Here is a 22,937-nt window from a genome sequence, read left to right as displayed (position 1 = left end):
TTGCCTTTTTATGATGTATTAGTTTAACATGCTGCTTTTGCCTCTATGAAGCCTTTACATGTTTTACCTGATGCTGTCGGCCATTACCCCATTGTCTGCCCATTGCTCATGTCTGCATTGAAAACAATAAACTGAAGAAAATGAAGCTTCTCCCTGTTTTCCATTGAATTAAATACCTATGTCACCAGGCGAGAGGAAGCCGGAGTACCAGGAGAGAACACAAGGAGAACAGGCAACTATTAAGACCAGGCCAGGATATGGACCAAAGACCTTCTTGCTGCGAGGCAACAAGTGCTACCAACTTGAGTGCTGCTGGCAAACAGGCTAAACATTTTGTTCTAAACACTTTAAAATGCATACCATTATCTACTTGTTTCTATTTAATATTAAAGATTTATAATTATTTACTAAGTTTTAATACCATTATTACTGTAAGATAAATGTGGAGCCTAATCCTGTGGCCAAAACATTGAAGCCCCGTGTTACGCCTGCGGTCACAGAAAATTATGGGTCACAGATTTTGCTGTAACAGCTGGAATCGAACCAGGGACAGCTGTGTTGACTACTGTAGTCCCTGTGAGCTTGTTCTGGTGAGCGTGAGCTTTTTTACCAAGAGAACTTCGACGTGTATATGGACACATTATTTCATCCCATTACGCCAGTAACTATAGAATTGCAAGACAACAGGAACATGTCAACCTGCGCGCCGTCCCAGAGAAAGTCGAGTAGACCCGACCGCCTTTCCTCGTGCGCCGTTCTCGAGGGGTTCGGAGAGACCCCCTGTGCACTTTTACAAGTTTTTTAGTCAACACAAAACTACATGCTTTCTTTTTAGAACATGTTTATTCATTTTTTGGTGCAGAAAATAAATACAAAAACTTTTTTTTTTTTTGAAACATTGGGCAAGGTAACAAAGACCTGCTTCAGTCAAGCTTTGTGTGTCAGAAGAAAAGCCTGTTTATCAGTTCCAGCTCCAGTTTGGAACATCTCCTATTAAAACAAACTAAACTCATCTCCTCCACACAGATCCAAGGATCAAGTATTTACCCATTTCATCATCATTAAAACACTTCTGACCATCATATGTAACATTATTTTATTCTCACCTTCAAATCTAAAAATAATAATAAAAAATGTAAAAGACAATTAAGTTTCTCAGATTTACCAACAAATGTTGCTCATTTATGGCAGAACCCAACATTAAATGGAAGCGCTGTAATGATGGCACGATGATTCATATGGATTATCAATGAAAAACGTTACACAGGTGATCGACTGTTAAATCTGATTTCCAGTTAGAATTTTGAAAAAGTTTCTGTCAATTCCAGTTAAATTTAAAAAAATAAAAACATTTGACGCATCATAATCTAACTCTATGGCAACTACAGATATATGGCTAACTGGAAGCTAAACTATCAATCAACCTGAAAAAATTTATTTAAAAAAAAAACAGACATTTAAATTGAAAGATACTCAGCATCGGTTAATTAGCTTCAACCTGCATAATCCAGCAGTTTCAATAAGCAATCAGTGACATTAACAGATATGCAGCGAACCCGTGAAGGCTTGTGTTCAAACCCCTGCAGAAGGCACCGACTCTCAGTACAACCTCTAACTCATCAAATTGCAAAAAAAAATTGACAGTACAAATGTTTTACATTAATTTTTGGAGTGGAAAAAATATAGAAGGCAATTAAGGAAGATAATGAAGTGTTTAGACAGTGGAAGGCTAGGCAGTAATCCATATACAATGAGTAAGCTTTTCCACATTCTGTCAAATTATAACCTCAAACATCAATGTTTGCAAACTTAAACAGAAAAGCATTTTTTCCGTTTGTATTCCACCTGTGTGCTGTCAGAGCTTGCAGCTTTAATAGGCCCACAAAAAGTCATGTGTCTGGTTTCTGGGGATGCCATCTTTGATTTGCCCAACATCACCAGGTTACACTCGTTTCACAATCCTGGAGATGCAACAAACCGTTGACATGCATCTTTGATGATCTCATGTAGATCTGAGGTCTAACAATTAGGGGTGCACCGATTACAATTTTCTGAATGATTTGATAATGATTTTGAAAAGTCGCTAAATATAGCGACAAAGTTGCTAAGTCAGCAAAGGTGGGGTGACTATTGTTAAGGGGACAGTGGCTGGTTTTCAGATCGTTGCAGAGGTAGATAAGATCGGTTCATCGGCCAATCACCTAAAATTAAAGAATTAAAGAAATTGGGGCCGATTTATCTGTTCAACTCTTAAATATTAGTAAGTAGACTTCAACCTTTCACTCCAAGTCCAGGTCATTTCCATAAGGAGAGGGTAAAAAATGTGTAGATCGTGGACTTAAAAGAGAAAAAGGGCAACAGAGTGTGAAATTTGGAAGTCAAGAAGAAAGCCACCATTGAAAGATGGCCAAACAAAGTCCTGACATAAAAGAATGTTTTCTGATCTTACCTACATGAGGTGGAAAATCAACACTACACATTACTCTGAACACATCATCCACACAGTGAAATGTAGCAGCAGAAGCATCATGTGGTGGGGACAGAAAGTATCAAAATGTATAGAATTTTTCCTTTACTTTGTAGGTTTATCAATTCAAATCCCAATAAAATGCACTGATGTTTGTGACTATAACAAGACAAAATGTGAAAAACTCAAGGAGTGTGAATAGTTTAAGGAAGAACAGATGTGTGTCAGTTGGGGTAGTTTGTAAATTGGATTCGTCATCTTGTGTCGTCAGAGAAAGACCCTGAAGGTAGCAGTTAGAATTAGGCTGTGCAGGATTATGAGCTAGGAACAAACATAAATATAGCTTAACAAGAGTGGATTTTGTTTTGTATTCCAGCATAAACACTAACCTGACCTCAAACCAACCAATAGATTAACCTCTGGCTCTGAAGCTGTGTTAGTGCGAGAGGGAAAGGAGATGCAACATATTAAAGGATTGTTCCCACAGGGATAGAAAGTCACGTAAAAAGTGTGACGCGTGGCTCAGTCGTCCACACCGATGTTGCGGAACAGATAGGACATGGACTCTCCGTTGTGGATGCGGCGGATGGCCTCCGACAGGATCATGCTGATGTCTACCGTTTTGATCTTTGGGCACTGGAGCTTCTGCAGCTCGTGGGGGATTGTGTTGGTCACCACCACCTGAAGGGCGGAGGAGGAAACTATGAAGGAGGACATTACAGCAACAAAAAGACGCATCAAGGTAAAAGCTCTGACCTCGTCAATGGCGGACTCTTCTATGAACCTCGGGGCATCCGAGGAGAGTAGTCCGTGCGTCGCCATGACAAAAATCTTGTAGGCCCCTCTCTCCTTTAGCGTCTCTGCCGCCGCCACGAAGCTATCGACGTCATCGATGATGTCATCCTGCAGAACAATCAAGTCAATGCAACTGGCTCGAAATTTAAATCAAGCCAAGTCTGGCGCAAGTGATTGCTGCCAATCTCACCACTATAATGGCGATGCGTCCCCCTACGTCTCCCACCACCGTGATTGGAGGCTTTTCTTTAGGGATCAGCACTGCAGACACAAATCAATGTCAACGTTAAATACTGAAGAGTTAAACAATGGAGATGTTGGTGTTGGAGTTGGTGCTTTACATGGTATCTCCATGCTCGGGTGAATGGCTCCAGTGGTCTTGACGGTGGGTGGGGAGTGGCGTCCGTCTACCTGGTCCGACTCAGCATCCTGAGCTTCTCCGTGGATCACTGCGATGCCGAGACGCAGTCGTTCAGCGAACGACTGAGCCCTGAACCCCAGGCAGAGATCAAACCAGCCACCGGCTGCTTAGCAACACAACATCCTCCATTTAGAAGTCGACTACAAACTTACAAAGTTTCCTCTACCACTGGAGACTTTTCAAAGTTAGTCAAATTCAAAGTGGCAAGTGTAAAGCCATTGTTGAAAGGAAGCAGTTTCCCACAAGTCACATAGGGGGTGCCTCAAACTTGAAAAAGACGCTCAAATAAAACCGAAATTGAACTTTCCAACCAACAGATAAAATAAAAGCTAACACTGCACATCACCCCCAATATACATCAACTCCATGACAAAACATTGTGGAGGCAAGGAAAATGAGGAAGCAGTCAACCGCAGTGAAACAAAACCTCACCAGCCGTCCATTCTCAAAGCAAGAAACTACACCCAAGGATAAAAGGCATTCCTCAGAAACTGATGGAGCGCATTGCTCTGGATAACCAACCATTTTTATTCGTTGAGGATATCAGACTCAGACTACGTCGATGGTCCCCAGTCGTAGATATTTCCGACGTAGCTTTACCCGAGTTGCAGGTGGTCTTTTCTGACAACATTGAGAAGCTAACAGCCAATAACGCTTGGTATTGACATCGGTATTAGCTGATGTTCATGCAGATATATTCTGCAGCTCTAATAAAATCCCAATAAAATATATGGAGGTTAGTGGTTATACCATGAAATAATGTGAATAATGAGAGACACTGCAACTTTTGCCTGTAAAGTCATTGTAAAACAAAGAGGGACAACCCGAGCTCTACTCTAAGCAGCAGATGAAGGAGAACTTACCTTTTTGCTGAAGCCGGAGATTTTGCTACAATTACAGCATTTCTGTAGTCGGGGATCTGAGGGTTTAAATGTAAAAAAATATATATAATATGAAACAGTATCATAGTTAGGTTTGTCACCGTCACAAGAGTTGTCACTGTAGCAAGTGTATTGTTCTTGCTGGGCTGAGACCAATATGAATGGAATTTAAGATCTAGATCTCCAAAGAAATATACAAACGTCGTCCAGCCAACTGGCGATAAATGTCAACACCACCCATGGCAGACATATAAAAAGCTATCTAGCATGGATATATTAGCAGTGAGTCACATAACACAATGAAGATGTCTGTCTAATTCAACATTTTGCCTGACTGAAAAGTCAAATACATAAATACAAACTAAATACATAGAATATGCAAAATTATTTCTGCCAAGACAAAATTTCCAATAAGACCTGTGAGTAACATATTTAGGGCCAACTTACTTTTTTAAAATTAACTTAAGAGATTTTAAGGCCTTCATTTCAGATACAACAATTTAGGACTTTTTTTTTTTTTACCTCCTCTTGGATGTACTGAAGCAGAAACGGAGACGCTCTCAGATTGTCCACTGGAATGTTGAAGAAGCCCTGAATCTCCTTCTGATGGAGGTCCATAGTGATCAGGTGAGTGAGGCCTGTATACATACACGTGTTCACGTCGTACATGATGAATTTTGGGTATTGAATACTTATCCAATAATTGAATATTTGACAGTGTGTGAGGGTCCAGTCCTCTCATACTTACCGGCTTTACAGACCATGGAGGCGATGAGCTTAGAGACGATGGAGCCCCTTTTCCTCATCTTGCACTGCTTGCTGTAGGGGAAGTAGGGCAGGACACCGGTGATGCTGCGCGCACACGACGTCCTGCAGGCGTACACCATGATCAGCATCTCCATGATGGTGGTGTTGACGTCCCTGATGCAGAAAAAAAGAACAAACAAGAGAAACATGCAATTTTCTGCAAAATGCGAGAAAATCAAAAAATTGTATTTCCCTCCAAAGCTCTTGAAGGAAGCGGAGCCATGCGTGACATCACTGTGGTCAAACAAACAACCCATAGTGCTCCGTTACACAGCATGGCTACAGTGGACTACAGTGCAAAAACAAATATTATTATTAAGTATTTCTCAAGTGCAAATATCTTAGTACATTTGAAATAAGACACAACTAACTTACAAGTAACTTTTCAGCAAGATGTAGATGCTTGTTTAAAGTAAATAAATCCTTAATATTGACAACAGTTCTAATTCAACTGAGATTATTTCACTTATGTCATGGGAAAAATGTATTTATGGGTCAGCAAACAAATCACTTGGATCTTTTTCTTGGCATTTCTTCACTCACTGCATTTCCGTCACAAATGTGCACAAAACTTAGTTTTGCTGATGTTGAGAAGACTACCTGTGTAATTAAAATCACAGACAGACATTAAAAAAACATGGAGCTCCAACATCCTCCGACCATTTCCTGTCGTCTACTTCGTGGTTTGCGCCACTCGTATTGATCATGTGACTCATGTGATGCTTTAAAAATGTTTCCATTGCAGTTTTGTGAATTGAACCAATTTTGATACTGTCAAAAAGATCAAAATTGGCGTGTTCCAATTTATTTTAGAAATGTAAACATACGCAATTATATGCTCAATGGAAATGCAGCTATTGTGTCTGGTCTCTCTTGATCAGTTAGCAAAAGCATGTGCGACTGCAATAAGGCTCCCCAGTGAAACAGGTGATTTTAAAATCAGCTCTACTTTGCAGTTGTGTTGTACTGGCTCTTATTTTCAGATGATTCTGTATTTTTAAAAACATTCATAAGATTTTTTTCATGTCAGAATTGTAGTCTGTAACCAAACTCCATGAGGGGTGTAAATGCCTTCTGAGGTTAAGTGTGTGCGCTCTGGTTCTTACTTTGACACAGTCTGGATGATGAAGACATCTTTGCCTCGCACCGATTCCTGGATCTGTACCCGTGTTTCTATGGAAACAAGGACGAGATTTGGAAAAACAAAAAAAATAAAAATAATCCAGTCAGCTACACAAACACACCGTGTTATCTCATAACAAAGCCTGTGAGGTTTGTCCTCCTCCCCTCTCCTATCTGCCTACCACACTGCTGTGGAAAACTGGACATACCAGCATTCCAGAACTAAACCAGGGATTAGAGACAGAATCCTTCCTGTAGGAGCTAAAACTAAATTGTCATCGGGTCCGACGGAGTGAACTAGGAGCTGCAGTGACTTCAAATCGGAAACGTATACTGTACTTTGACTTCACCAGAGTGGCTTCAATTAATCAATTTTTGATTTGCCCCGACTTGCATCAATGGTACTTAGATAAAACCTCTGGAAGCGTTTCGCAAGGTTTCAAAGTTTAAGAATCAGTAATTGGCAAATCAATGTATTATCCTGAGACAAACAGATCCAGCTCTTCACAACCAGAGCGGAGGTAGAAAACAAGCACTCCAGAACTGGAATAAAGTCCTGTAGGTCTTTTAAATTTGTGTTGTGCAGGGGAAACAAATCAAGATTGGCTTTTCATGTATCGGCCAGTCTTCCAAAATGAAGGAAATCTAGACCAAACTGTCATGGCAGAAAGAAAATCCTGAATTTTTCCTTAATTTTGAGTTAGTGGTTTTCAAATTAACTTTAAAAAATAGTTTGTTTTGAGGCAATAGACAATTAAATCCAAACGCTACAGTCAAGTTTTGATTTGCAAAAAGAGCAATACTAATTTATCAAAAACATTATGTGTTGTAACTTAGTCCACTTGTTTATGTAAAATAAATCAGAAAACCTCACAGAAACTTTCTTTTTTTATTGCTTGCTAAATCTATTTTATTTGAGCAATACACATTTTATTAATATATAAATTATGTAGTTATTGGTAAAATAAAAAAACATTTATTTCATCACTGCTTAATTTTGAATATGGTGCCACAACTTAAAAATGTGATAAAGTTTGAAATAAAAGCATTTAAACTGTTTTTTTAAACAGTACTAACAGTACTGATTATTTGATTAATTTACTATAGCAGATCAATCGATAATTAAAATAATCATTACCTGTACACACACACACACACACACACACACACACACACACACACACACACACACACACCAATAGTGTGTGTGTTAGTACCTCGTACCCAGTTAGTACGAGGTTCAATGGACAATTAAACAACTTGGAGTTTTAAACATCCTTACAATTTAATGACTATTTCATTATTAATCTTCAAAACAAACTAAATATTAATAGTGACGTAGAAGATTTTGAAAATAATTTCTCTACAACAACATAAGTGATACTTTACATTTGTCACATTGTAGTTTGTGGTTGTAATGTGACAAAATAAAAGAAATAAATAAAAAGCCACAATAAGTGTTGTTCAGTCTTTCTTAAAATCTGTACGTTTTCTACTGGCTGCTATGGCGATCTCAAATACAACATCTACACAAAACCCACGGATCATTTTCCCAAACATATCGCTGGGAACAGTTTGTCAGTACATATTCATATATCTTTAACACTGTAATAACACTGGTCTTATAGTAAACGGTTATGGAGAAGGTACTTCCTGTTTGTCATCACCTCACCTCTGTTTGCTTCCTGGTACACCTGAACCTTCCCCAGCTCCACCCCTAACCGCCTGGGAAGAGGAAAACAAATGGAAAACAGAAAAGTTGAGGATCATCAAATGATACGTGAAGGTCAAATCTACTAGCAAAGCATATTTAAAACAGCAGCAGTTGACTAAATTGCTTCACAATTTACACCAACTATCATAACTTCAAGCAAAGGTTAAAACAATTTAAAAATATATTTTAATGTATTTTATGTCATAAAAGGCTTAACAGAAGCCGAAGGAAAAGGAGAAATGATTTTAACAATTTCACAAAGAGAAATCTGAAAAGTTAGGAACTTCTGCAGCTTCACAATCAAACACCATGTTGACTTTAGTCTAACACATATAATAGTCCATGACTAAATATGGAAAAGTTTAGCAAATACACATTTTCAAAGCACTGAAAAAAAAGTTAAGAAAAAGAAAGAAAGTGACATTTCTCAGAGGACATGTTTTCGGTTTGTTAACATGCTGAATTCAAGTGCTGCAGTTTAGCACCAGCAGGCCAAGCTGTTCATTTCCTCTAAACGTGTCTTTATATAGTCACAGGTTGTAGCTTGTGTCTGCAAAGTGGGATCTGCACTTTGTATTTTATTTACACATAAAATGAGCTCAAAGTTGGTAACCTGACGTGTTGCCAAACAAACGGTAAGACCGGCGATTCCGACTGGTTCTGATTGATTTCCCTTTAGCTCTGTGACGCTGCTGCAGTGGTTTATTTCTCTGCTGTGTTTACATTCTGATATTTTTAAAGTCTGTCCCTAATCCAGGTTCTGGGTTAAAAATGACAGGCCAATATGCGAGTGTCACAACATTTCCAAACGTAACGTGTCTGTGATGGTCCAACCAGTCAAGGACAAGGACAAAGGCATATATAAAAAAAATATCTTCTATTTATTTTTCCCAAAAACATCTTAACAAAAGGATTCAACAACCAATCTAAAAAAATATAACAAAATGGGCCCAAAAGAAATCAACTAAGGCAAACCTAACTCAAGATAACAAACCAACAACTGCCCTCACACAATGAACACACAGGGGAATTTATACAAACAGGCTAGCCTACACAAACGAGGAGGGGTAGGGACAAAGACAAATAATATATAAACATAAATGACTAAATTAAACTAAAACACTTTGACTTAAACACCACTATAAACCCAAATAACCTAACACAAAAAAGGTTTTAACAATTATGCCATTAGTGGAGAGAGGCAGATTTTTTCCACATCACGTCCCCTGCTTCCAGCAGCCTGATGGACTTTTCCACTTCCTTGTTTTCCTTTCAGCCAACCCCCTTCTGTCAGCCAGTCCTTAAACTCAGCAATCAACATAATTAATGATCTTAAATAAGCATAAGGCATTTACTAAATGTGTGCACCCAAATTAGTAAACAACCCAATGCAATAACCACCACCAAAGAAAACCCACCAAAAAAAAAGTGAAAATCTAAATATATTATATGAAAACATTTAAATAAATACTAACACTGAGGAAAAGGTGGAGGAACCTCCACAGTGTCCAAGACAAACAACTGTACAGAAGCTCAACGACACGGTTTGGTGTTCTGAGACCTGGGAGATCACGAGTCGACTGTGTTAGACACAGTCAGGAAGCAAACACCGCAGCTTTCTGGCCGATCTCCGGTCTGCCTGACTGGACCAATTTTGACCGATGACTATTTTTTATGTTGCTAAGTTAGTAACAGTGTGATGACTTTTGTTAAGAGTAAAGTGGCTGATTTTCCAGAGGAGGAGAAGATCAGTTTCTATATTTGGTCGAACACCGATCTCCTGAAATGAAGGAAATCAGAGCCGATATTTCATTTTACCTCAGGAATACAGCTCTAAAAAGACATCCAGGGCAGACAGAGGTCACTTTTAACAGTGATGTCACAATATTTAGATAATCAAAATCTCACTTTTAAAACTAAAGTCGACAGTGTGCAGAATCTAGTCACAACCTCTGGCAATCTACCAGCTGATGCCCAAAGATTCAGAAAAATTGTTTTTTGTTACATATTTTTCATTTCAGACATAAAAATGTGTAAAACTTCCAAACACTACAAGCCTGGACAACAAAGATGAAACAATTAATCTAATTAATTGTGATGAACCGATTCTTAAAATAAGTATCAACTAATTTAGCCATCGATTAATCATTAGCTGGAGGACACCGATTCAAACAAAAGGTGAAACAACGACACCCTTAGAGCAGCAATTAAGTCAAAATAGTGAAAAAAAAAATAGATTTTGCAATAAAAAAAAGATAATTTTCCTGTAACTCTATTGTACATCAAACTTCTAATGTGGCAGTTTTAGCTTCACTTGACACAAACGAGGAAGTGTTCACTAAAAGCTGTTATTCCATTTCAGGATATAAAATGTTTATTTTCACATTTAAAAATGTAAGCATTTGTATCTTATGGATTCCTAAGATTGTATAAAATAAGCCTAAGTGGTTAAAAGAAAAAGATCTGCTGAAAGTTCACTTTGTATCTAATTAATCGTTAGAATTAATAATTGTTGGTTGCATTCCTACTGGACACATCGGCAAATGAAAAGTTATCAAAGTAATACCATTTCCCCTCCGTACACAGAGATGTGGTTAAATTTAAGTAGGTCTTAAAGTTAGCGTCCTCGTCAGCAGGACTGCACTGACACAGAGATCTGGAACATCCAACCATTTTCTGCTCTCGTTTCACATCAGCACGAGAAGTTTAACCAACACTTTCACCTTCTATGTAGCAGATAAAAGCAGACCGAGTCGTGAGGAACTCCTGCACTCTGTTCACACTGAGATACCGGCAACATCAGCAGACCCTCCTATACTCACTCAGCGATCCTCTTGCCCAGCTCGCGACTCGACGGGTGCGAGTTGGCGGTGAAGATCACCAAACCGCCCTTGGTGTGGTTCATGTCTCTGGGGCCTCGGCCGCCGCTCTCGCCACACTCAGGCAGTGGATCCCTGGGCACCCACGCTGCGCTGAGACCTTCCTGCAGGGCAGACGGATGAGCGGTTACTTCCTCCAGGGTTTATCCGACAGACCACGAGAGGAAACAGGAAACGCGTTTGGGATGGACTGAGGCGAGACGAGTGGATCACGGTTATAGTTCTGTATATTTCAGGATTTTTTTAAACCAAAATTCGTGTCAATTTAGCAGAGGAAAACACTCAGTAAAAGCATGATTCTCTTATACTACAAAGAACTTTCGCTTCTTTTCATTCTTAAAGTCCCAAGAAGTTCCCATCGGCTAACAGGAATTCTCCCAGCAGGATGTATGAGAAAGGTGGAAAATACGACAATAAACAAAAACACGATTTTTAAATAAAGCCAGTTCCAGTTAAAAGTTCACTGTAAATAGGAACCGTAAAAACAGAGGTAAATTAAAAATAGAGTGGAAAATTCATCCATTTGGACATGTTTAGCACCATCCATCCACTTCAATGTGGGAATACAGAGCTATATTCCCACATCAGGAACCTTTTGCCGGAATTTCTCGATTGTTTAGTCTCACGCTACCTGGTTATAAATTTGAAATGGTTTATGTTCTGAGACAGACATGAAAACAACCAAAACATGAGGTTGTTGGGGGTTTTTTAGAGGGGAAAAAAATTTTTTTCCCTAAAATATTTTTTTAGGACAAAGGGAAAATGTGTGGTTAAGAACACTGTGATTATAACAACTTCCACTTTCAGCGGCAGGAGAGAGCAACATCTGTGTTTCAGCCTCCCACAGTCAGCGCGTCCTGTCAGACTGAACCACATACAAATTTTTCAAAAATATCGTAAAAGCACCCGAGTGATCAGTGCGACCCTGTTAGACTTGACCCCATTTACCCTGGGAGCCTGAAGCCAATAAATTGAGATAATTTCTCAGCATTTACAGGTTGAAATTAGAGGTGTGCCAGTCGATCGACCGTCGATCATAATCGGCCGATTTCCGTGAAAAAGTGTATGATCGGTGATTGCCGATCACTTTCTCTTGCAGCCGATCACACAAACCGATCATCTGTATCTCACTTCTCAGCCTGCATGTGCAGCTGGTCTCCCCTTTCCTTCACACAGCAACAAATCCTGTCGTGTGGAACTTTAACGCTGTGAGTGAATGGGGACGTTTGCATGTTGCGACGGAAAAATACTTCAGGGGTGAAGCACGTCAAAATGCATCAACACAACGAATATAATATGGCATTTAAAAAACAAACACTTGACAGAGTTTGGTTACATCGAGACTCACTGCAGGAAAAAATGACATCAGGAGCGGTCAGACAGCAGGTAAAGCTGTGCACAACTACCAACACTCACCTGGAAGACCATGAGGGTCAGAAAGCTAAACAAATAACCCGAAAAATTATTTAAGTCATCAAGCTAGCGGAGTAAGACACTAGTTCTGGTCATAAAACAGATAATCTCTGAAAAATAATCAATCTCCTCTGCCTCCTCCTGTGTTCTGCAGAATTACTCAGCTCAGTCGGAAACAACCAATCAGAACCAGCATTAATCAGCCATGCTCTCAGGAAGTTTGGATTTAGTAACTCATGATTGTTTATTTTGATGCAGCCTGCATTTAACTTTGAATGAATGTTTCCTTTTTTAATTGACCTTATTTGATATAGACAGATTCATTTGACTCATGTATAATTTAGAGTACTGAGAGCCTTATTATTGAATATTATTTTACTGATTGCATATTTTTCAGTTGTCCTTTTGACTGAGTAGCTGCTGTATTGTGCCTGCAAATATTTTGTAAGTTTATGTATAAATAAGCTGAATTTATTGCCAGATAATATTTTTAATATTGCCAGATCACATAGTAGCATTTACACCTAAAGCAAAAAAATTAACAGTAAATCCAGATGATCGGCAGTGATCGGCCCTCATGGGTGATCGGAATCGGCAGCAAAAAACCTGATCGGAGCATCCCTATGTGAAATAGAATGAGAATCATAAAGTAGACAGACATTTACTAAATAAAGAGCAAAAGTCACACCTGGAAGGAATATTAAGGCTTTTCTCAGAAAAGTTAGGGTAATATCAAAAGATATAACTACATATAAAAGTAGTTATAAAATATAACTAAATGAAAATATCAACAATTCAGTACAACTACTCGAAGTAATAATAGTAATTTTTGGTCCAGGACAATTGATTAAAGCTACTCACTCTACTCATAGTGGATTATAGCGTCAGCTTGAAGTAATATACATTTTAATATACAGATTATAACAAAACTGTGATAATATTGAAAATTATGGAGAATTTAAACAATAATGTGAGTCTGCGAGTCTCTGGTTTGAGTTTATTATCCAATCTTGTGACTGGCTGTTCCATCCCCTCAAACAAATGGAGAACAGTTTGTTTGTTTGCTTTTAACTATTTTTAAGCTACAGTTCCAAGAATCCAAACTGAAAACAGAAACATATCCAGAATATCATTCCTTGTTCATGCTTTTGTAAATAGTGGAAATAATGGCTTATTGTTTAAAGTTTAAAACTGCAAATAAGTTGGGTTTACATTAAGATAAAAAGCAAAGTTAATTCAGTAAATTCTAATAACCTGTATGACAATATTTCCAAGTAGATATATTACAGAACTAATTTAGTGTGACCACATGCGATTTTTTTTCTAGCCTGTGCAATTTGAGTGCCAAATTGAGTTAAAACTGCACTATAGGGTTTACAATAAAATATATGTAAACAATTTGTGCCATGGTAGACCATTTATGACAACGTTTTAAATGGTGAAAATCTATTACACATTGGTGTCTTGTTAAAACTGCACGTGCACCCCGATTATGTATAATTAAATATTTACAGTAGTCTGAAAAGCCAGTAATGCTTTCTGACGGTATTAGAATGCTTATAGGAGTACATAGTGTTAATGGCTGTAATAAATGCCTTTACAACAAGAAAAGAAAATGCTAGGCTACAACCAGAAAACGTGCAGAAAAATGACCGCCGTAACTGTTCAAACAAGAAATGGTTTCAATAAACATACAGAGGGGATTTACTGCTGCTTTTAGTTGAAACTACAGTTCATAATGAGAATTGTGAGCATGTTAGGCGCGGTGGGGAATCTTTCATCCTACTATCAACACGGTCACGACGTTAGCTTCACGTTGCTATGCTAACTGAACAACAAAATTCGTCTATTCAATTTATTTTAGCAGAATAACAGATTAATGGAGGATGTGTTCTAACATCCCTCTGAGAAGACTAGCACATGTTAGCAAATTGAGTTATTAATCCAAACTTGCAACTGAAAAAAAAAATTTTCCGACTTTAGCAATATAGGATAGCGACTAGCCAACATTAGCGCACGAGAACCAACGCGAGATCTGGCTAAAAATAATTCTACCGAGGCAAAGCTCCCGAATCCGTGAAGTGATTTTTCATGCGTCGGAGAGCAGCGGGTCTGTCTGAGAGGCTAACAGGAACCACCGAGAATAGGGAAGAACAAAAAATAAAAAATAAACAAATAAAAAATGAGGAAAGAAACCAAAACAGAGTTCCTCACCAGCTTGTGTATCAGATACGGTCACAACCTGCAACCAGCAGTATTTGAATATAGCTACGAGCCTCTGGGGCTTTTCAACCTGTTCGTAGTCCGACGGTCTGACTTCGTGACGTTCGGTGTCTTTGATGGACATACTCGCTAGCCAATCAAAACATGGGCGTAGAGAGGCGTTTGAAGAGGCCTCATTGGCTTAAACGTACGGTAGAGACAAAACGTTAACGCATCCGCCATATTGTAAGTGGCAAGTCCAGCTAGTTTTTTTTATGTCAAAAAAGTCCTTAAAACGTACTTAAATTTACCTTAACTCTCCTCACTATTTTTTTGTATTATTATTTTTTTATTAATAATGGCAATAATAATAATATGTTAGGCACCACAACAGGCGTTTTGCAGCCAGTCCATAAACATCTGACAACTTCTGGAAGCTTTTTTAGGGGTGTCAGAAAAATTTGCTACATTGATATAGCTACACAGAAGCAGTTTTATTGGAATGCTTATGTGTTATCCACTCTGTTTATGAATCAAAAGCAAGACAAAAAATTTGCAGCTTAGTGCCAACACTAGAGGTTCATTCCGGGACGCTATGTTTTGGCTTGGCCGCTAGAGGGCAGTGTGTTGTTGTAGAAATTTTAAACCATCTCGTTTAATGAAGCTCTAACGAAACAGTTAAATTATGTGAAATTGTGTCGCTGTCATGAGTTCTTCGAAGGGGTTTTTTCTCTTTACGAGAAACAGCTTCGAAATTACCATCATATGACCAAATTGCTCCTCTGTTTATTAGTCTTCAGAGTCTCCCGTCATTTTATTATGCGGTGAAAAATGTTCTTCTCATGCACTCTCCATCCAGTGTGACTGAGGTTGAGCTATTAGCTACATAGCCACGTAGTACCGGCTAAATGGGACTGCATGCAAATGTACATCACCTTCTTTTTTATTTACAAAAAAGTTCAAAATCCATGTATTATTTTCCTCTCACTTCTCAATTATCCTCTACTAGGTGTTGACTTGCCACACACACAACAATAAAACAAAATTTTGCAGTTGTTCTGCAACAAAATTGGGAGAAAAACAATAATAGCGAGGCACAGTTAACACAGCTTCAGTGTAGAGAACGTCTTTTTGATTAGACCGATTTATAAATATTCCTAAAGTATGGGCTACTCTTCACTGTTCTTACATAACTCAGTGGATATGCGGAGGAGGCAGGGAGCAGCATCCAAGCCCTGCACACTGCCCACACACACAATGAAGAGGAGAATGGAGTTATAAAACTGGAGGAGAGACAGAGAGAAAACACAGGTTTTACTGAACGGAGTACATTACATGCCCCTGTCCCTCTGATTAGCTTTAGCACAACATACATGGAAGTTTGGGATTAAAGGTGAAGGGTTGCTGGAAATGTTGGAAGAATCAAGTCATGACAGACATATTTTTCATCTGTCAACAGTGATGTGCCATTGAAAAGAAGTTGACAAGATTCAGTTTGAGGAAACATAGATAGACAAGGATCCATGTTTTTGTTCTTTTTCTTGCTATCAAACAAGAAAGAAAAGAACGAGGAAAAATAAAAGTCACTGTTATAAAACTGCAGCAAAAAGTGGTATCCCGTGGTCTGAGAGTCAGAGACTTCTTCAGAGCCACTGTAATACATACTGCTACAGGAGATCTGTCAACCTTGGAAAGGGTGAATTACAGCAACATTTAATTTTCCCTTTGGGAATAATACAAAGTTGAATTCGAAGTGTATTTAGATTGAATAACAATTTACTCTACTTTAAGACTTTTGTACATATTTTGTTACCAGAGCTGCAAAAAACTGAAGAATAACAATGAGACATGTTTTTTGGTCATAAGTTAAAAATGAAAATTGTAGTGTTTCAGAAACAGAATGAAAAATGATGAGAATATCCAGAGACTTTCAGATGCTATTAAAAACATTGATCATTGCACTGATGAGGAAAATGTTAATAAATGAGGGATTGCTCAAGAAAAACTTATAAATCTGCCATGTGCTGCAGGTGACATGGCTCCAAACCTTTCTTTGTAAAAACCATATAATGTAGTTAGGGTAATGCAGTTAAATAATGTTGTAATTGTCCTTTTTTATGCTTTTTACATTAGAGTGAAGTTTTTCAATGATAAAGTATGTTCTATAATATTTATTTAATGCAGAGTTATTTTTGCTGGTTTGACAAGTCTGACAAGTGTTGTGATTTTAACCAGTGAAATTTTTCAGTATATGTGATATGGTTCTCCACCCAGGGGAACCATCTGCTGTGGGGAGGGTGCAATATGAAGACTCAAAAAACAAGCAAAAAAATCTCTTTTTACATTATTATTATTTTATTTAACTTTTTTAGACCAATCAAGTCTGAACTATTGTTTCATACACACAACAGAGATAACTTAAAACATAACTTGTGGAAATTAATAAAGATTTTATATCTGTAGCTGAATTTAAAATGTAGAATGATTTAATATAATTTTGGTCTCCCTAACAAAATTCTAGGCAATTTCATTTTCATAGTTAATTATTTACCAAAATTTTGATTTTTGCTCTGTGTTGAGTATCGCATGCTAACTTGAGTGTCTATAATTTCTTTCAAAAAAGAATAAAATAGACCTGAACAAATGTAGTCATCGCCCTTAAAAGCAGTGGATAAGCCCTTTACAGTAGCAGCAAATGAAAATGCTAATTTCATTTTTTTTTTATTTTTTTTAGGAAATTCAATGATATAAGTGAGCTAAAGGGAAGCTAACCGCAGGTGATAAACAAGTTTGTTTTTCTAGAACATATCTGAGCAGCTCTTCTCTTCTGTAGAGGAAGAGCCACAAAGCGCCACAGAAACATCCAGAGAGAGAGAACGCGCGAGCGAGCCAGAGAGGGAGATGAAAGGAGAGGCGGGAGAGGGAGCACCACGCTTCTGGTCCGCCCCCGAGTTGCCGCACACGAGCCATTTAACGGTACGAGCCGAGCAAACTGTAGAGCACACGAGCGCGTGAACGTGGCCCTTTCACTATTCCTGCCCCGCCGCCCCCCTCGCGCAAAAAAAAAAAAAAAGAGGAGCGAAAATCACAGAGACTTCGAGCTCACTTGGAGACGCGATGGCTGCTGCTGCGGCGGCGGCGGCACCGCTGGATTGTGTTTACGACCTGGAGCACGAGACTGTCACAGCCTCCAGAGGGAAGAACTCCGCGCGCGCCCGCCTTTGGAACGCACGGTCTTTCTTCACGCGCGGTGACTCGGAGCCCGTGAGGCTTCTCGCTACATCTCACGTCTCCTCCCGGCCGCTCGGTTGGTGAAGGCGGCGTTTTTTGGGGGGGAGGTGAGAGCAATTACCAGACTCCAGGATAAGCGAGCCTTCTTTTTCGAAATCGGCGAAATATCACGCTGGAACCTTGAACGGCCCGGCGGCGTCAGGTCCAGGCTCCATCCAGCAGCGCTGCACCTAGAGGCGGGGGTGGTGCTGTCGTGGAGGCGCTGGAGGTGGGGAGGGGAATCCGAGAGCATCCCTCCATCCCGCGGAGTCTATCCCTCCCTCTCTTCCTCTCGTTTCCGGCTCATTTTCGCCCCATCATATGCTAGAGATCTAAGTGTGTTTTTGTGTGGTGTGGTTGTGGGGGGGGGGGGGGGGGGGTTTCCTCTGGTGCGGGGGGGGGGGGGGGGGGGGGGTCAGAGGGAGGCTTGTCCGTGGCCGCGGGAACACGTACCCTCCGCCTGCCGAGGCTGAGGCTGAAGCGCCGCTGTGCTTGAAGGATGCTGCGGGAGTAGAGCGGCTCCGAGCGGAAGATGGGGAAGGACCAGGAACTGCTGCAGGCGGTGAAGACCGAGGACCTTCTCACCGTGCAGAAGCTGCTACAGAGGCCTCGACCGGGGAAAGCAAGTAAGACACCCTGCTGCTCCGGTGCTTTTAGTTTAGTTTATTATATATATTTTCCCTCAAAGATGACAGTAGCTTCTCCCTTTTTGATTACTGAGTTGGAGCTTTTGCAAAGACATCTGTATAATTTTAGTCACCGGCTGTTTGCCGCTGCAAGGCCGGAGTGTTGAAGATGATGGAGGGAGTGTGACGGGAGGGGGCGGGGGGTGTTCATACGTGTATCACAAGAGATGATGGTAGTGATTGGAGACTGATAGCTCGTCCTGAGCGAGACCCCCGTGTAAGTAAGTGCACTGCAGCAGAGGAAAAAGAGGGAGGTACCGCGACCATGTCTCTCAGCAGAGATAACCGGTAAAGCCTTGTGAGGGTTTGAAACAGGAAGAACCATACAAAAAAAAAAATCTCCTGTTATAGTCTGTGCTGCAACGTTGCTCGGTTTTCTGCAACATTCTCTGGCACGGCCCACTCCAAATGTGTGGGCAACAGCGGAGAAGAGGCCAGGCAGAGCTGCAGCTAGATCATTCTGTCAAGACGACTAGCTGCTGATTCCCTCCACTGATAAACTGCATCACTACCAGCTCAGGGATACTATAGAGGGCTGCAGTTATGGCTCCGAATACTTAAGTACTCATGCAACAAGTGGCCTAATTCAGCATAAAAATACAGCGCCTTGCCTAAGTATTCACACCTTTGGGAACTTTTCCAGATGCATTATTATTATTCTATGATCACAAACATCAATTGACTTTATTGGGATTTTTACTAAAGATGCACTTTTTTGCACTTTTGATGCTGATATCCGATAGAGATACAGAAAAACAGTGTTGAATTGACTTGAAACGCTTTTAAAAAAAAACACAGACATAAATGTACTGGATTCACAAAAGTATTTGATAATTCTGCACCAGTACAGCCACTCCTCAAGCCTGGTGAAACATGGATAAACAACTTTAATTTGTTCAGCCAGTGCAGTTAGGAGTAGAAAAGACAATGTGAGATAAATGATAAGGAAAATGACAAAATCAAAAGGGTGGCTACGTTGATCAAACATGTTAAAATAAACCACAGCAAACCTTTCAAATGGTTCACAAAGTGCAATTAGGAATTCTAAATATGATAAAATAAAGAAGAAAGCAAGACATATCAGAGCCCAAAGCTTAGAATTAGAATGAATAGATCTGACCTTATGGACCAGTCTAGAATTTTTATTTTTCAATATTACTACTGATACGGATGATGGATCGGTGCATCCCGAATGGTTATGTAATGGAACAAAAAGTAGTGCAAATTTACACATTTAAAAACCAAAAACCTACTAAGAACATCTTATGGAGCAGTAGCCGTTCTGTTTTTTTGGAAACAGCTCTAGCATGATACAACTTCAGACCTAACAAGACATGGCCGCCCATCTAAGCTGATAGACAAGTGAAAGAGAGAAGTTACAGTGATGGTACAATATGGAGGAGTTTTCAGGTAGGAAAATCTACTCTAAACCTTTAAGTCGGAGAGGTAACTAGAAAAGCTGATGTTGAAATAGACACGAGAAGTCGAGTTTAAATTTGCCACAAGCCATGTGGCATAACATAATTACTCTCTGGTCAGACGAGAACAGAAATGAAGCTAAATACGAGGAAATCCTGGAAGAAAACCTGGCTGAAAGGGGAAAGAACCATAACCAGAGCTACAGCAGAATGACTTAAAGAATATTTCCGTTTTGGAAAGGCTCAGTCAAAGTCCGGACATAAATCCAATTGAGAGTCTAAGGCAAAGCTTGAAAATATATGTTCCCAGTCACTCCGTAAATCTCACTTACCTTGAGCTAATTTGCAAAGAAGAACGGGATCCATTTTAGTCTCTTGATGTAAAAAGCTGGTGAGGAGAAACCCCAAAATAAAGTATCGGCTCTGGGGGGTTAAATACAAACACATGACACAAGTTTTTAGATTTTTATGAGTAAAACATTTGGAAACAACCTACCAGTTGTTTCCCCACAACACAATATTTATGTTGATCTATCACATAAAACCCCAATAACACAAACTGAGGTTTGTGGTTGCACCATGACAAAACGGGAAACAAATTAATGTGCTATGAATAGTTACAGAAACCACTGCTGGCACAGAGGGCCTGACCCTTCCATCCACTTGTGTGAATTGTTCCAGTTTGGCGGTTTCACAGCTGCATCTGAAACTGCACTCACTCTGGAACGTGTCCAACAGCAGGTGGGCCTCATTAGAATAAGAAGAGCTGCTTGTTGCTGATTGCTAATAACAGGGCGAAAATGTGGCAGCATTGTGTGGAAGGGCTGTAGAAATTCATCGCTTTTTCATCACTCATCACTTTGCTTATTTACATGCAAAGAAGGTAATGCTAGAGTAATATAAATATTTGGATTCGCAAAGTAATGTCAAGTGTGGTGGCCCACAAGGGTCAAGACAATGCAAAAGCCACAATGGAAGTTACACTAATTCCTGTTCTGGAATAAAATCCATCTTAGCATAAATTTCACTTTAGCGTACTTTTAATTTTAACAAAACTGGAGCTTCAGTATAAAATTAGCTTAAATTCAGTTTTAGCATAGCTTCCGTTTTTGGACTATATTTAGCTTTAATATAAATTCCAACTTAGCAAAAATTCCAATTTATCATACATTCACCTTCAGCATAAAATTCATTTTAGTATAAATTCCATCTTAATATAACTTCAATTTTAGCACCCACTCAGATTTGTTATAAATTCTACCTTAGAATTAATTCAGTTTTAGCATATAGCTTCCATTTTAACATGAATTCTGTATTAGTAAAAATTCCACTTTCGCATTATTTCAGCTTTAGCATAAAATTTGTCCTAGCATAAATTTCATTTTAGCAGGGCTTCAATATTTGTACAAATTCAGATTTAGCCTTAAATCTGGCATAAATTCAGTCTTAGCATAGCTTAACTTTTAGTAGCTTACATTTTTAGCATCTTGGCAAAAATAATGTTTAGTATAAATTACGTTTTAACAAAAATTCAATTTTAGCATAAATTCAGATTTATTACAAAATCTAGCTTAGCATTAAATCAGTTTTAGCATATAGCTTCTATTTCAGGATAAATTCCGTATTTGCACAACTTCTGCTTGAGCTAAACATTCATTCTGCCATTATTTCAGTGTTAGCATAACTTCTGTTGTGACTTCTACTGTATTGTGTGGCTTTTGCATCTTGTTGACCCCTCTGTTCCCCGAAAGAGTTGGTAGGGTCGAGAGTCACAGATAGCACCCAAATGTCTTTCAGAGCTTGGTGAAGCGTGTTTGTATAAGAGCACATTACAAAACAACCTTTGGGCAAAATATAAGTGCACTTTGGCTTTAAGCCTGTCTCAGATTGGTGCTTAGTGCAGAGTTTTTATACATATGATGCAGAGTTGTTTGTTAAAGGAAAATCTCAGTGGATTGCGGAGCACTCAGAAAGAGACACAGATAAAAGCAACATTACATGCTGCTCGTCGGTGGTGTGTACTGTGTGTCTGGAAGACTCATGCTTTCCCCATGCTGTCCCTAATTATTCAAGTCTTAATTACAAACAGCTTTTTAAAATGATCCCCTGGCTTTAACACTGAGGTTTACAGTGTTGACAGGGGACTTGGGACTCTGGAGCAGTGACTGTTACTACAGTGTTTTCCTTGGCTGGATTTTTTTTAATCTTATTTTGTCACATTTCAGACATTTCTTATTTTATATTATAAACCAGGAAAAGGTTTATGCTCAACTTTGAGGTCTACTGATCGTAGCCACTCCAGTGGCTCCAACTGCTTCTCACCCAACAAATGTTGGTTAGAAGTTAAAGTTTATTGATCTTTGAGAGGATGTTCTTGCATTGTGATGTTGTTATCATTACATTGGTAGAAAGTGGTCTCAAAACAACGATATTATCGTTTATCACGATAACTTCTGGGTCAATTTATCATAAAGCAAAATTTGTTATTGTGACAAGTATAGGCATAACAACACTTTGCACCTATATGGTAATTGAGTAACTTGAAAAACAAAATAAGAACAATAAACATTTTTGTTGTTGAGCTCATTTGTCTATTTATTCAATAATTTTGCAGGCAAAAGTGTTTTTGAATTGAAAATGTTGCGTATTTTGTTGATACATGATATATGGTTAATTGTGATAAATAAATTCCAAACCCTTGAACTTGACTCAAAATTTTAATCGAGTCCCACCACTACTTTGGAAATGTGCCATGAAATTTTATTTATGGACATGCTATACAATTAAAAAAAAAAAAAAAAAAAAAAAAAAAAAAAAATTTTGCGAAAAATGGGTTTTTCTTTTTTTTCAAAAAATTTACTG

The 22,937-nt window shown here is 39.0% G+C and overlaps 2 protein-coding genes across 9 annotated transcripts in view; one reads left to right on the top strand and one right to left on the bottom strand.

The window, feature by feature from the left end:
- Positions 1-824: 824 nt before the first annotated feature.
- On the bottom strand, positions 825-14,842 carry LOC106952979 (phosphoribosyl pyrophosphate synthase-associated protein 2). The gene is made up of 11 exons (XM_015041456.1): positions 14,714-14,842; positions 11,030-11,190; positions 8,166-8,218; positions 6,478-6,544; positions 5,313-5,485; positions 5,087-5,202; positions 4,547-4,602; positions 3,604-3,752; positions 3,453-3,523; positions 3,224-3,370; positions 825-3,148 (listed from the first exon to the last, which is right to left on the bottom strand). The coding sequence occupies exons 2-11, from the start codon at positions 11,110-11,112 to the stop codon at positions 2,990-2,992; spliced, it is 1,074 nt and encodes a 357-aa protein (XP_014896942.1). The 5' UTR covers positions 11,113-11,190; positions 14,714-14,842; the 3' UTR covers positions 825-2,989.
- A 2,778-nt stretch (positions 14,843-17,620) lies between these two features.
- Positions 17,621-22,937, top strand: part of caskin1 (CASK interacting protein 1) — a 136,400-nt gene continuing 131,083 nt past the window's right edge. For 4 of the 8 annotated variants that reach the window (XM_015041449.1, XM_015041447.1, XM_015041443.1 and 1 more), the window contains exon 1: positions 17,622-18,597. In XM_015041449.1, coding sequence (XP_014896935.1) covers positions 18,504-18,597 — 94 coding nt within the window. In that variant the 5' untranslated portion in view covers positions 17,622-18,503. Of the gene's footprint in view, positions 18,598-22,937 lie in introns of all 8 variants that reach the window. The other 4 variants (XM_015041448.1, XM_015041442.1, XM_015041450.1 and 1 more) reach the window with 2 other exon arrangements.

The sequence above is a fragment of the Poecilia latipinna genome, unplaced genomic scaffold (assembly GCF_001443285.1).
Source record: "Poecilia latipinna isolate Pla-1442-1.1 unplaced genomic scaffold, P_latipinna-1.0 Scaffold552, whole genome shotgun sequence".
In the NCBI taxonomy this organism is placed as follows: domain Eukaryota; kingdom Metazoa; phylum Chordata; class Actinopteri; order Cyprinodontiformes; family Poeciliidae; genus Poecilia; species Poecilia latipinna.
This window is presented reverse-complemented; position numbering and strand designations above follow the sequence as displayed.